We start from the raw sequence: 14806 nt of genomic DNA, 5'->3' as shown, positions 1-14806 counted from the left end.
AAATACCACTGGTTTGTAGAAAAAAATTCTTAAACACATCACTTTAGTAAATATTCCTTGTAAACAACAAATAAAATAAAGAAATAGTTTTTAATCTACCTCTAAACTGCCCTCCTATTTACAATGTATAATTGTTTCTCCTGATATACATCACTTCTTTTTTACTATATTTTAAAACTGCTTCTTTCTATACATGAAGTTGATATATTGAGTTCAAAATACATCACTTCTTTTTTACTATATTTTAAAACTGCTTCTTTCTATACATGAAGTTGATATATTGAGTTCAAAATATGAACTCACATGTTCATCAAAATCTCTAAGATTCAACAAAAGAGAACTGTTATTGTAATTTTTTGGTAAATAAATGATATTGTCCTGGTTGAGCAAGACACCCTTAATACATTTTGGCAGAACAAGAAAGAATGAGAGCAAATTTGTCCACCATTGGTTATCAAATAAACAAGCAACTCAGAAGCTCAAGTCATGAGTCAATGAAAGATCTAATTCTGATCTCTAAAGGGACTCAAACATGTAACTGGCGCTAAACTGGTTAGTGGAAAATCGGGTACTCATTCCATTTTGGGACTCAGGATTGACTCTCAATTGTTAAGACTGAATTTTGGATATTTTTGGTCCACATAATATCCAAATAAATTTGTTTCCTTAAATACTAAATATATAAACTCTGAAAGAATCTTTTTTCTTGATAAACATAAGATGAACCAAGTTAATCAAAGGCCATGAAATTGTTGTTGAGGATTGCTCTGAATCCTTTGTTCCCCAAGAGCTGGTAATTGTTGAATTCCACTTCTCTTTCGTCCTTGTACACCACTAAGATTTGGGAAAGACTGTAAGAAAAACAAAAAACAGAAAAACTATATTGTTTTAAAACAAACAAAAAATATCCCCAATGCAAGAGTCCCATCTGATGAGAAGAGAAATCATGGTTTACATGTGTCTGAAGGCAAATGCTGTTTGGAAAATTAACTTGTACTCCAGACTTACTGGGGTGGTGGAAATCAAGCCTGGCATGAACGTTGCTTTCAAGTTCTTTCCTTTGATTCTCAAAGTAAGCTTTCAGAAACTTCAAGGTATCTGAGGTATCTTATTTATATCTGAATACAATAATCTATTCCTGAAGCCTCAGTCCTTTAGTGATGGAAAAAGAAATGGGAAACACAGAATCAAGGCAGCTGTAGTGTAGTGGGAAGAGCCAATGTAAAGGAAGGAATTTTTATCAAAAGAGGATGTCAACCCTCAAGACATTTGAAATTACCTCCCTTGACCCTTTATTTCCCAGAAGTGATAAACATGTAACTTCTCCCTGTAATATCTGTAAATTATCCATTAAAAAGGTAATGAGAATTCTGGATCAATATCAGTATCTGGGCAACTGCCCACCTACCCCTCCCCTAACCCAACATTAACCCTAACTTGTTATCAATTGACTGTCGTTGAGTTAGGGAAGGGGTAGGTGGGCAGTTGCCCAGATACTGATATTGATCCAGAATTCTCAACCTTATCTTTGGTAAAATTTGCTATCTTGATCCAACACCAAATTCTTGTAACTCATTAACAAGGAAATGTGTAGCAGCTAGTAAGGAGAATTAACAATGGGAGTTGAAGTTGAAGGGTTTATTCTAGACACCTTATAGCCGTCAGTTGAGTCTTAAAAGTGAGGTCACCTCAATCCAACAGTCACCCCTCTAATATGGACACTTAGCTTTGTCCTTTCTGTCTAATGTCTATGTCAGAAATAGGTCACTAACCAAAAAAATCAATGTAACTCAATTACTTATCATTGGTTGCCATATCAACTCTAATGTTCCTACTTACATTGTCGTGAACAAGATTAGAGGATGTTTTCCTTCCTTTTGCATCAACAATGACAGGCTTATGATCAGTAAACATTCGATTGAAGCTCATTTCCCTGTTGCTCAGCTCCAGACGATAACGCTGCACTTCTCGTCTGAGACGTTCAAGCTCATCATCTCTCTACAGTGAATACAGACCAAGCCTAAGTACAAATTTGATAACAATTAAAATATTCCCCCCCCCCTTCCTCCTTCTCCTCAACACTTGAGTCAGATAAGTAATAGATAGCCTAAATCAGTCCATACTCCAAATTAATGAGATAAATTTTTTGCATTTGATTTTAAAATTTCCTTCCCTCTTTGGTTTCAGATACATGTAATAAATTCTCAAATTCCAAGGCTTTGGGCTTAAGCTAAGAACAAAAGAAATGAATTCATCAAAACACATGAGCACAAAAAGAAATATTTTGGAAGGGAAAGTAGTAATTAGGAAGACCAAACATATTTTTTTATCCATTGTTTTAGTGTGAACAAAGACTGAGAATCTTGGAAATCTAGCTAAAATTTTCTAAAGTGGTGTTGTAATAACACTGCAATATCAACCCTTTCACTCTCGAAATCTCATCAGTAATTCTCCTTACTGTCTGCCCTACAATTCTTGTGGCATTGGTTTAGAATCTGATTTTGGATCAATTCATAATCTCATTGATATTTTTCTTTTTTCTCATCACTTGTCTGCTTGATATTGTAATGATATTGTAATGATAATTTCTGTTTTGGTCACTCATGGGAATCAAAGGGTTTAACAAAGTTCTAAACTTAACATACATCAATTGGTGATGGTCGGGGTACTTCAGGACTTCCTTTAGTCACTGATCTTGGGGATCTTTTTGCTTCCTTTCTTTTGTTTCTCTCGTCAACATATTGTTGAATTCTAAGTTCTAACTGATGTTTTTCATCTCCAAGCTCCTTTACTTGTTGATTCAACTGTTTATTTTTCCATTCAAGTTTTTCAGCCCTCATTTGGTCTTCTCGTTGCTGTTTTGTGTATTCTGCAATTTTCTGACCAAGTCTCTCAATTTCATCCTGCCAGTCTCCTCGCAAGCCATCAACACTTGCTTCAAGCCTCTGCTTTTTTTCCAATACATCTTTTAATTCATCCTCCAATGTTTTTACTTTTGATTGAAGATTATCAACTTGATTTTGGCTCTTCTTTATCTTGTCACTTTTAACCTTGAGTTTTTCTTTCAAGTTATTGTTCTCTTTCTTTACATTTTCTAGTTCAACTGACAAATGATCATACCCAGAGTTTACATTATCTGTAAGGCTTTCTTTTAATTCTACAATTTGTTTTTCAGCAATCGTTAAAAGTTGATCTTTATGCTCTAACTGAGTATTTAATTCTGCCTCCCTATTTTGAAGATCTCGGATCTGCTCTTTGTCTTTCTCAATCTCTGTATTTTTCAAGTCCAACAAAACACGATATTTTTCTAGTTCATCAAGTTGTCCCTCCAACCACGAAATTTTTCCTTTTGCTTCTTCAAGAATACCTCTTATCTCATGTTCATATGCAGTTTTCAATGATTCTACTTCAATCTCGCGCTCGTGGTTTCTCGTAAACAGCAAGTGAATGACCATAGTGAGTTCAGCTATCTTCCGTGATAGTTTTCCCTTCAAGTCGAGTTCACGTTCTTTATCTCTGTGGTGAGCCATTTTGGATTATTTGTAGACAGCCACACAGATGAGAACTGGTTTCTCGAAACAGATGATATTTGTACGATATGACATCCAATTATTTCAATCGTGCAAATTAAGCTTATGCCGAAAATATCGAATTCATCACCTGAGTTCAAATTGGCGAAGGTTATGTTTGATGAAGAAGAAATCCATACCTTTTTTTCCACGTCGAAGGCGAACTGTAACGTGAAATGCAACTCATACTGCGATCACAGCGACAGCCGTTTGATTAACTGCCCTTTAGCTCTCCGTTTTAAATTGGGCAAACTCGACCATGTTTAGTACGTCAACAGATTCAACTTTCTAACGTCGCTCCAAAAATCTTTCTGCCAATTTTATTGCGCGTGCTGTTGATCTCTTGTCAGTGATGTGTTGAAAAAGATCGACTGGACTGTTTGAATTTTCACAGCTTGTGTCCTTTGAAAAACAGACCAAAGTGTTGATTAATAAATTCAAGAGAGAGCAATGGACCAACACATATGTTGCTAAGACGTAGTGGGAGGAACGTTTTGAGCTTCATTTGCATGACAATTGCCCAAAGTTGGAATGCTACATAGGTGCAAATTAGGTCCAGTTACCTATTCGTTCACATAAATCCGCTGTCCCGGCAACAAAAGTTAGCTGCCCGCTCTGTTTACACAAGAGTTGATGAGTTTTCAAAGCAGAAATAATGACTCTGAGTGTCCGCCATGTTGGACGCTCGGCGTCGTAAGCCTGGCCCTAGTTGTTTTGGTAAACAGATGAAGGGGAGGGGACAAGATGAAAAGGAACCAAGACATGGAAAGGTTGTTGTCTCAAAATGAAAGAGAAAAGGTATAACGGTACGACATGTTATGTAACGACTCCGTATAGATATCAAAACTTTAACAGAACCAGAAGAAACTATGAAAAATTACGTGAAAGCTGAAAAACGAGTCAAAAAATATTGTAAAGTGGTACCTGAGTACTTGTGAAAGTATTTAATTGAATTCACTCCTTTCTGTTACTTTGTGATTTAAAAAAATAATCGGAAGAAATCAGGGATAAAGGGGACGTTTTGCCTAACCGCGCGGAGATTGGGAATAGTAATAGAGGTCTCATACAGTTACTTACACAACGTAGAAACCAAAAATTTTTGAAAAATGGCGGAATTTTGTGAATTCATCGCTGTGTCGTTTTCAAGGTATTGGAGTCACAGATAGCGAGTGAATATCTTACTGGTAATTTAATCTGGTGTAAATGGGGCTGAGTGACGGAATTTTGGTAGTTGTTTCGGTTCTTGAAGGTAAGTTTGTCTGAAAATCCTTCAATTTTCGTCTAACTTCAGGGTTGAATTGACCATATTTTAAATTTGTTAAATGTTTGTTATGCGAAAATTTTGTGATACATTCAGGGCGAAGATTTCCTAAACGACCACGACACAAGATCATTGTCGAAACAAAGTTTGATGGAGAAACTCTGACGACAGATCCCATTGATCATGTGGAAACCCCAGAGTTCACAACTGAACTTGCTTGGGAATTGAACAAAAAGTCTTTGCATCAGCATCGCTTGCAGAGAACGCCAATCAAAATCCAGGTGAAATATGTGCAACACAAGTGAATTGTATTTTGACAGGCTTACAGATTACAAAATATTTCGTTATTGCACTTTTTTGGTTTGTTTTTTTTTGTTTGTTTGTTAATAATAGGGTGGAGTCTAGGGAGTTGATCTTGCACTGTTATAATGTGAACCAAAATGAGATGTTGTAACTTAACCGCTGTTAACCCTTATTTTTCCAAGATCTTGTTGATAATTCTTCCCTCCCGCTGCTACACATTCCCTTATAAATTAGTTACAATAATTTGGTGTTAAATCAAGATAGCTAACTCTACCTGATAACTTTGAGTATTCTCATTACCTGTTTGCTGGATAATGTATGGATATTATAGAGAGAAGTTAAATGTTGATCATTTCTGAGAGTTGAAGGGTAACGAGAAAAAAAGGAAAGATTTCCGTATAACCACATACTATTCTTAAGCAAAGCTGTTTTCCTACAGGTAATCTGTTGTTTCACCTTTAGTTTCTTCTATCCAAGTATTGTGGCATAATGAAGTATGGGGTTGCGCAGAAATCTTTCCAGACAAATGTGCATCTCTTTTACATTAGTTACAATGTCAAGCTACTTCATTGCCAAATTTACTCAACTTAATTTGTCATCTTTTCCTTTACTGATTTCAATATGTTCCTAAATTTGCTGGTTATCTATATTTTGGACAGTGTTATGCTCTGGATACTCTGTCATCTCAGAAGGAAGCTGTTGGATATGTGATCCTAGATTTGCGGACAGCACAACAAAAACCAGTGGCAAGTGTTCAGTGTTATTCAATTAAAGACCTTTAGAAAGAACAACATTTAAAGATTAAGAAATGCATGCAAAGTGATAATCTAAGAGAGTGAAATGCTATCAGAGCATGGTGAAATAAAAATTACCATTTTTATTTTAGAGAGCACAATGGTATTCCCTCCTGAGTACAAAGTACCAAAGAATGAAACCAGAGTTGAAGTTGATGTTGTCATTAGAAGATGATACTCAGTCTAAACAGACTGAACAACAGTCACAACAAGAAGATGGGAGTAAGTTAAAAAAAAACAAATGAGAAATGATTTTTTGACTAGAGATAAGGTTGAACTGTTTTAAGTAAATCTTTTCCCAAGGAACAAAACCTCAGTTTCACGAACAACATTTTTCAGCCTAATTCAATAGTCTCATTGTCATCCTTTGATGTTGGTATCTCACTTCTAAATATCAGTAATTTGGAACAATTGTTAAGAAGGGTAGAAGTGGAATTATTGCTTCACCATTTCATTGTTTTAGTTACTATTAAGAGTAAATGGGATGCCACAATCAATGACCATAAATCATTTATTAACTAACCATAATTTTGTTTTTTTTAAAGCCTGTCTGCACATACCAGTAAATACCATAAAATTTAAATTTCATTGAGTATGAAATATACCTAAATGCATTCAAGGTGTTGCTTAGTTATCACCTCATGCAAACTGTTTTATTATTGACATTTAACTTTCTAAATTTTACAGATATTTCAAACTAATTAACAAATTTTGTTAATGGCTGGACATGTTTTTTTCTCTATGCCTTCCAAAGGGCAACACCCAAGACCCTCTCCACCAAGAAAACCAGAATCTGATGGGATACAGTGTCTGCTTAATGAAGATCAAGGGTATTATGAAATTGGACCACAACATGAAGATAACAAGATTTTTATTTTGTCCGTTACAATTGGACTTGCCTCTAATTTAGCCAAGGTAGATTTGCTTAATAATTTATGTAAATCTCTGACATTTTGATCATAAGTCATAAATGATGCCCTTAATTCTACAAACTTCATGTAATTATGACTTACAATAGAGGAAACTAATTATTTGATGAGTCACCAATCTCCCTTTATGCGCCGTTGCATAGCTGGTCACCAGCCCTTCTCATTGCAGAGAACAGGTTGTCCAAATAGTAAATGTAAAAATTTGCTCCCTAGACATATTATGAGATGAATTATCTACAACAGTGCCAGTCTGACATTAGAGTTCCTAATCAGGAATCCACTTCTGCTATGAACAATAAAACAAGACATTCCCTTTGAAATAATTGATTTACACTTTTTATCATTGATTGGGTTTTTTTTTTTTAACTTATTACTTTTTCCCCTTTAGTTGGTACCATCTAGCTTTGCTTTGCCAGATCCAAACCTTGGTGGTGGATTTTATTTTTATTACTCATTACTGAGCAATGATGTGACAAATGAAGTCTTTCATGATCTTCTTCAACCAAACTTTCCTGCTGAGCGAGCTTCAGTGAGAATAAGAAGTAACTTGGAACTTCTCAGAACATTTTTCACCCAACATTCAGGACTGGAGGTAGATCTTATGTATACTAATTCATATAACAATTAATTTTTAAATCCTGAGATCTTTCATCAACAAAATCCACATTGATGATTAAACAATTATTTGTTATCCATTTGATAGTTTTATAGTTTTTCTTGATGAAAACCTTGCCACAATGTAATGGACTAAAAAGTTGTCAATGTGATTTTGGCTCCTCATTCCTGACTGAGAGGAGATTGTTTTACAATCTTACAGATGAATGTATTGCTAACAGGACTGGAATCACAGAGATGTTAAAATGACCAAAAAAACCTTAATGAATGTAGTGCTAACAGGACTGGAGTCACAGAGATGTTATAATGACAAAAAAAACACCTTAATTTTTGTTCCAGCACAAATGTAAGAATATTTTCTTACAGGTCTATTTGTGTTGTGGGGACCAGTCCTTAGGCAAAGCTGTAGTCTCTTTTCAAGGCCTTCTAAATGAGCAGCAAAACTTAGCATCACCAACTGTAATTGAAGGGCTATTTCTATTAATTGCACCTGGTCGTAGTCGCCAATCTTCAGGAGCAGTAGATGACTCTGAGCCAGCTGTTGGTGTGTCTGTGTCTTTAAGACAAGAGCAGCAGGAGACAATGGGAAATGTCACAAGTTCCCCCTCGCCAATTGTTGCTGCAGGAGGAATGGGAAGACAGGTAAACTTTGTCTGTGGCTCATGATAATGATAATATTGATAATGTTGATGATAATGATAATAATGATGACGATGATAACACTAGAGATGTACAAAGATATCCTCCAAATTCTTTTTAGCAGTCAACGCTTGTTCCTTATTTTGTGCCCAACCATGTTTTTAAATGACATTTTCAGAGGATACCTGAAGTAGACAGCCTGCCATATGGAAGTAAATCTCCAGCTAAACAGCTTTCAAGCTCCCCTTTTAGAGGAAAGCAGAGAGAGCCTGGTAAAGGGTCAGAGACAGAGATTACTGGAGAGCACCTCAAGGGTACACCACCTCGACCACAATCTAGCACTCCACACAGTGGCCCAGAAAAACCAGGGTTAGAAGGTGGGGTCACTTTGGGAGCTCAAAAGGTACATATGTGGTAGTTTTGTTGTTTCATTCTTCAGTTTACCAGCAGAGTTAAATCTAAATGACTCCAAACAAATTTCATTTCTTTCAGAACTCTCCTTCAAAGAAATCGAAGACAGCCCAGGCTTCTCAACCACAAATATCAGCTCCAGGCCCCAGCAGCACTGTTCCTTTACTTGGAACGAGGCTACCAATTGATCCAGGAGCACACCACTTCTGTTTTTCTATTGACCTGCGCAGTATTTCCAATCTTGATGTAACATCTCCTGTTAACTGTTTCCTCAGGTTTGTCTGTCAAAAATTGACCAAGTTTGTACTAAGTAGACCATAACCAATGGAATGAATAAGATATTTATTCTTCCTCCAGGTACACATATCCTTTCTTTGGCAGTGCTGCACCTGTTATCACTAGTCCTCCTGTGCAAGTCCAACGCAACATGGAAGTTCTTCTACCAAAATCATTCTGTGCCTTTGACTTTGCGTCATCGCCAATACTTCTTCAACAAACTCTCACAAGGTTAGCAAAGATGTCAGCTCTTTGAATTAGACCAATGTCAGTGCACCTACCCCTCTCCTAACCTTATGAGAGTCAACTGATAACAGGTTAGGGTTAATGTTAAGTTAGGGAAGGGGTAAGTATGTAGTTGTTGAGATACTGACATTGATCCATGAAATTTAAGTTTGCAATCAATTGTCAATAAAACAAAGCTAAAGTAACCAAGCTGAAGCGTGGGAAGACTCTATTGATCAAATGGGGATTGGTTTTTCTTTGGCATCTGATTTTTTGAGAAGACAGATGTGTGTTCCTGACAGATCACTTTGTGTAGTTAATCAAAAGCAGTTCAGTCCTAGATTACTCGGATTACTCTCAATTTGTTTTTGTTTTACAATAGAGTTCCCCTTGTGATTGAGGTGTGGCATAAAGACAGCATGGCTGGAAATCTTCTGATTGGAGTCTCCAATATGTTGCTGGCCTCTGTCCTAAGTGCCAATAAAGTTCAAGTCTTGTCGCAGGTGAGAGTCAATTTTAAATTATTTGATCGAAAATCGGTTTGTGCTTCGTCAAGGCATGATACACTAGCACAATTTTCAAAGCACAGCTCAAGTGTTTTCAATGAAAAAAAAAAAGAAAGGGGGGGCAGCGATCTGATACATTTTTTTCTCACCTTGACAGCCATTGCTAAATTTTTGCATTTGTCATATTTATATTTCTTGTGGTAAGGGTAAAGAAGTGACTGGCTACAGGCAAATTTATAACGAGAGGGTGATAATCTTCACTACAGAAAAGTAAGTGCAACAGTTTTGTATAGACTCAATAGATAGTTACAGAGTTTGTACAGACCAAAGCTTTCTTTATACATCATTTAATTTAGTTGACGTTGCAGTGGGCGAGAGGCTGGGAGGGGTCTGGCTCGAATAATCTCTTTCATGCCAGAACCCTCGTAGACCTTTCGCACGCTCACAACTATTATAAAAATCAGAATAGTGTTTTGTTTGGTGTGTTTGTTTCTTTTTATTTTTGTTTTTTTAATCTTCATTTAACGATGATGACAATGAACCTCTCTTTCTCAGGCCTGCTCGGAGAATCGGTGAGCTTCATGTGGTTCTCGGTTTAGAGGACATGGGCCCAGTGAACATACAGCACTTGATGGAGGCAAACGAGGTAAGATTAACCCTTTAACCCCTGAGGGTGACCAGCATCTAACTTCTCACTAAGGTATCTGACTGCTGAATCAAACATCAGGCTCATGAGAATTGAGGAAATGATCGTAAACGTGAAATTCTCCTGAGTTTTTTTTTAATTCTCCCTGTCAGTGCCATAGGAAATGTATAAAGAACAGTATGGAGAAGATGTATGCTGATATTAGCGCGTAAAGGGTTAAGGAAAGGGGGGGTGGCTTTTTACAGAGGCAGGAGGGTGAGGAAGTTTATAGCTGAAACTCGACATGACGCAAATCCTAAATGATATGGTGTAGAACTCTTAGGTGTGATCAGAAGGAACGAAGCTTTGCGAAAACCAAAATTAAATCTTTGCAACGAACGTTCCTCTTTTTGTATTTTAGTACAGTCTTTCCTCTTCACTTGAAAGTAGCCAGACATCTAGTGCCATTCCTCTCTCTGAGCCGCAGCGTGTTCCGCCCGCTCAGCCCAAGCCTCCTCCTGTTACTGACCCACGTGACACAGAAGAGTACAAGACCGCGCTAGAACTGGAGCTTTGGAAGGAGCAACAAGAAGAGATGTTTCAAGCACAGGTGAAACTCAACTTTGCGATGAAAGAAAGGCACCCCAATAGAAGACCTTTTGATGAGGAATGAATAAAACCATTATTGAACTGTTTTCCTGTAATTTCCTGTAAAGTGCACATCTTTCCATAAAAAACACAGTCGAACTGAGTAGACAAAAGTAAGCCGTTGAGTCAATGGTCTGCAAAGATTGGTCCCTCTGTCTGTATTGAATATGTTTCCTTTCTGCCAAACAGATGCAGCATCGAGAAAACTCGCACATGAAAGCTCTTGCTGAGGAATGGAAAAGACGAGATAAAGAGCGCGAACTGATGGTGAAAAAAAAGGTGGAACAGAAACCTCATTTTGTTTAATTATCCATCTATTTTTGCCTTTTAATCTATAGGCTTGATGGAATGTACTTTTGTATAATTTTTAGCTGGAAGAATATTCAAGATTGGAAGAAAAGATCAAACAGTCCATCGCTGATCTGGAGAGGAGAGAAAAACTTTTGTCCACCAATGAGGCTCAGGTTTGTTAGAGAGTTTGTAAGAGGATTGCAAGATTCTAATTTGATTTCATGCGAATATTTCCTCCATTTTAATTTTTAGAAGCTTTTAAAAGTACGTAAGTTAGCCCTTAGTGTTGGGCTAGTGTTGGGCTTATGGATCAAATGATGGAAGTTACAATCTTAAAGTACACGGAAGTCGTTAACTTGTGTAAGAAAGCAAAATTGAGGACCTTTGAGAATGGGGAGCATTAGACGCTTTTTGCTTTCGATCGCTTTTAAATAGTTGATGGGCAACGCTTTCAAAATTGAATGTAATGGTTGCCTAGGTGATGCACTTGAAGGAAGAACTGGAACGAGAACACGAACGACGGACTACAGAAATGAGAGAAGCTGCTCGAAGATTGAAAGATGACTGCTCACATCAAGTAGAAATGGAGAGGTTTAGTTTTAGTTTTATTTATGACTGCCTTTTAATCATTGCTTTGCGCATCGCTGTTCAGCGTATTATTGATAAGAGAGTCACACGCTCGATTCACGTTTTAGGATGAGGTGTGGGCAAGCGGGGGTGGGATGGTGGTGGTGGAAGTGTGCGTCGATTTTTCATAGCTGACATCGTTGTTGTAAGGAGTCATGATATTTTGCTTCCTCTTGATACCTTCAAAAATCATTGTTTGCTCCTTCCCTTAAAAATATCATTTCACTCCGAGTGTTTTGTGACAGATGCTTTTGGAGTTAAAACTTCCATTGCTAAAAAAGCGATTGCAGACTTTTTAACAGTGATTACAATATAGTAGTAATCAAGGTTTAGTATTCAACAACAACCACGCTATTGCATATTTATAGCGCTAGTCGTGAGCTTCCTCCTAGCAGTCAAAGTTACAGACTTTGATGTGAGTAATTTTGTTTCAAGAATGAAAGTTAAGGACATGGAGGAACAGAAACAGAGACTAGTGGAGCAAGTGAGTGACATTCCTTGTCCGATTGAGTTACCAGTTTTGTTTCGTGGAATTATTATGTGGAATAACTCGGCATTACTATTTTGTTCAGGTTTACGAAGCAGAGAAACGATATCAAGCGAAAGAGAATGAGTTCATGGCTTACAAGGAGCAACAGCTGACGAAACCTGAAGTAAAGCTCGAGTCCGAAATAAATCTTTTAAAAATGGAAAAGGTAAACTGTTATTACGAACGTTTATATGTTGTTTAATTATTTCTTTTCTTTTATATCTTCTGACAAAAATTGTTGAATTGAATGAAAAGGTCTGTTTTAACTGTTATGAGTCATCTTTCCCCCAACAGACAGAACTTGAACGTAAGTTAGAAACGGCGAACAAGTCAAAGATTCACTACAAACAGCAATGGGGCCGAGCGCTAAGGGAACTGGCGCGACTGAAACAGCAAGAACAGACTGCTGCCAGAGCGCGGCTCAAAAAACAAGAGCAAGAGCTGGAACACATGCGCCTGCGTTATCTTGCCGCCGAAGAGAAGGAGGTATGTATTGTGTGCGCCTGCTACACCTTGTGCCAGCATAGTTCCTTTTAGTCTTATAATAATTTTTTATTTAATTATTTGTTACAGAGCTGTATTTTTTTCATTACTAAATATGTTCTATTATTTAGGTTGTTAAATCTGAGAAAGAAGAGCTGGAGGAAATAAAACTTGAGTTAGCCAGGTGAGTAGTTGGTAGTTTGGTATTATTGTTGTTGTCAAATGCTGTAAAGCGTTTTTTAAAATGTCCAATAGGCTCTTATTGACCTTATGGCAGGGCTAAAAATTAACTCCAGTGCTTGGTGGCCAGTCGGGCCAGTTTCCTTGAATTCTTAGTGGCCCTATCCCAAAATGAAGTAGCCCTCGCATAATTTACATTGCAACTTTTCGAAATTCTGTAGCATAGTCGCACATCGGGCGTTCAAACCTTAACTTTTAGTGGCCCTGGTCAGTTTTAACTCGCCAATGGCGACCGTGCGACCGCCAATTTTTAGCCCTGTTATGGTACGATTATATGAACTTTGAGAGTTCATGGAAGTTTTTTTCTTCTCTGCAACAGATTAAAACAACAGGAGGAGGCGAAAGCACGGGTAAATCAAGCGCCGACTGAAGAGCAGGAAAAAACATCAGCCGCCAATTCGTCACAAAGAAGAAGTGTTAAGCATTCACCTGGACTCACATCTGTTCATGAACATGACGAAGAAGACATTGATAGCAGAATAGCGAAACTGATCGAGGAAAGAGATACGCTGTTACATACGGGAGTTTATACCACTGATGATCGTATAATAGTTGAACTAGATCGACAAATAAGAGACGCTATAGCCAGTAGGGGCACGTGATATAAGGGGAGAAGGTTAGGGTTCGTTCGAATTAATCCGGATTGGTTCATTGATTGCAATTTTCTTGATGTGAAAAATCAGGAGTAGTGCGGTGAAGAAAAGAGGGAGGGGAGGGGTTTGGGGATGCTAGAGAAAAAAAAGTAAGAAACGTTTAAATAAGCACTGCGCACTTCCGGTAGGGCAGGCGAGGGGGGGGGGGGACATTTGAGATTTGAGAAGGGGCCTGGAATCGTTAGACTACGAGCAGTCCCTCTGGGAAGATTCAATTAATATCGGCGAGGCTTCGCTCTCCTAGAGGCCTCGCTGATTTCAACAGACGGCTGATTTCAACAGACCAGCATGACAGTATAGGATGAAAAGGAGGACTGATCGTAGTGTAGGGAACCTTGAAAAGAGTTGAGTAGTGATTGTGAGCTTATCAATTATGGTCTTTCTTCAATAATCCTATAATTTTGTAGTTACTGATTTAAAAGTCAAGGCCAAGTGTTACAGCTGATTCGTAATCCTTTAAACCAAATGTGGAGCGATCACAGATTTTGTGTTATGTGTTTGAAACTGGGTTTCTTACGACACTGGAAGAAGTAACTGATTGTTTTTTTCTTATTGACGACGCTATTCGCACAAGGCACAGAACACAATTTTAACATTTTCAATAGCGCGAAGAGACCCTTCTTAACTTAGACCAACTTAAATTCTGAGACCTTTCCGCGGAACTGAAAGCATTGAGTAATTTAATTTGCGAGAACCGTGTGTGAGTGTGTGAGTGTGACTCCTTCATTGAAACACAGTACACACCTTAACAAAATTAATGCTAATAAAATTAAGACATGCAACTAACTCTTCCAGAAATAGAAGCGAATTCACTTTCAATACGTTTCGTACAATTTAAAAATTTCTTGCGCAATCTCTGCTGCTGCTTGGCTTCATTGCTCGAAAAATTGCATTATTTTTCGGTGACGCCGGTTGAGGTTGTTGCCAAGGAGAGTAAAGAGTCTATCCAAAGGCGTGTGAAAGTGGTTTGCAACTAAAAATCTGAACGCTGTACGTATTCTGCTGTTCAGGACACTCAGACGCACTCTGATACAGCCAAGTTTGCAGTGGGAAGGAGCAGCCTTAACGAAACTTTCTCCCCATCGAACTCCCGTAGACAATGCCATCACAATTTTTGGATAAGAAACAAAGCAAAACAAAGACGCAGATGTTGTTGATGAAGTATTTTTACTTTCCGAGCAT

At 37.7% G+C, this 14806-nt stretch overlaps 2 protein-coding genes across 3 annotated transcripts; one reads left to right on the top strand and one right to left on the bottom strand.

The window, feature by feature from the left end:
- Positions 1–71: 71 nt before the first annotated feature.
- On the bottom strand, positions 72–4271 carry LOC113672729 (uncharacterized). Of its 2 annotated transcripts, XM_027189065.2 has the most exons (4): positions 4133–4271; positions 2646–3971; positions 1840–1998; positions 72–851 (listed from the first exon to the last, which is right to left on the bottom strand). In XM_027189065.2, exons 2-4 carry the CDS (start codon positions 3528–3530, stop codon positions 735–737), a joined length of 1161 nt encoding a protein of 386 aa, XP_027044866.2. In that variant the 5' UTR covers positions 3531–3971; positions 4133–4271; the 3' UTR covers positions 72–734. The 2 variants fall into 2 exon arrangements, with proteins under 2 accessions (XP_027044866.2, XP_027044865.2); XM_027189064.2 differs by having other exon boundaries at positions 2646–4270.
- A 360-nt stretch (positions 4272–4631) lies between these two features.
- Positions 4632–13713, top strand: LOC113672721 (centrosomal protein of 120 kDa). Its single transcript, XM_027189052.2, has 22 exons — positions 4632–4818; positions 4927–5111; positions 5793–5879; positions 6020–6149; positions 6682–6842; positions 7245–7448; positions 7838–8113; positions 8289–8513; positions 8603–8796; positions 8879–9028; positions 9405–9525; positions 9734–9798; positions 10084–10174; positions 10575–10763; positions 10991–11080; positions 11173–11265; positions 11571–11683; positions 12155–12203; positions 12292–12414; positions 12543–12734; positions 12863–12915; positions 13291–13713. The coding sequence occupies exons 1-22, from the start codon at positions 4773–4775 to the stop codon at positions 13571–13573; spliced, it is 3120 nt and encodes a 1039-aa protein (XP_027044853.2). The 5' UTR covers positions 4632–4772; the 3' UTR covers positions 13574–13713.
- Positions 13714–14806: the final 1093 nt, after the last annotated feature.

Source organism: Pocillopora damicornis, chromosome 4 (assembly GCF_964200805.1).
Source record: "Pocillopora damicornis chromosome 4, jaPocDami1.2, whole genome shotgun sequence".
Classification (NCBI taxonomy): domain Eukaryota; kingdom Metazoa; phylum Cnidaria; class Anthozoa; order Scleractinia; family Pocilloporidae; genus Pocillopora; species Pocillopora damicornis.
This window is presented reverse-complemented; position numbering and strand designations above follow the sequence as displayed.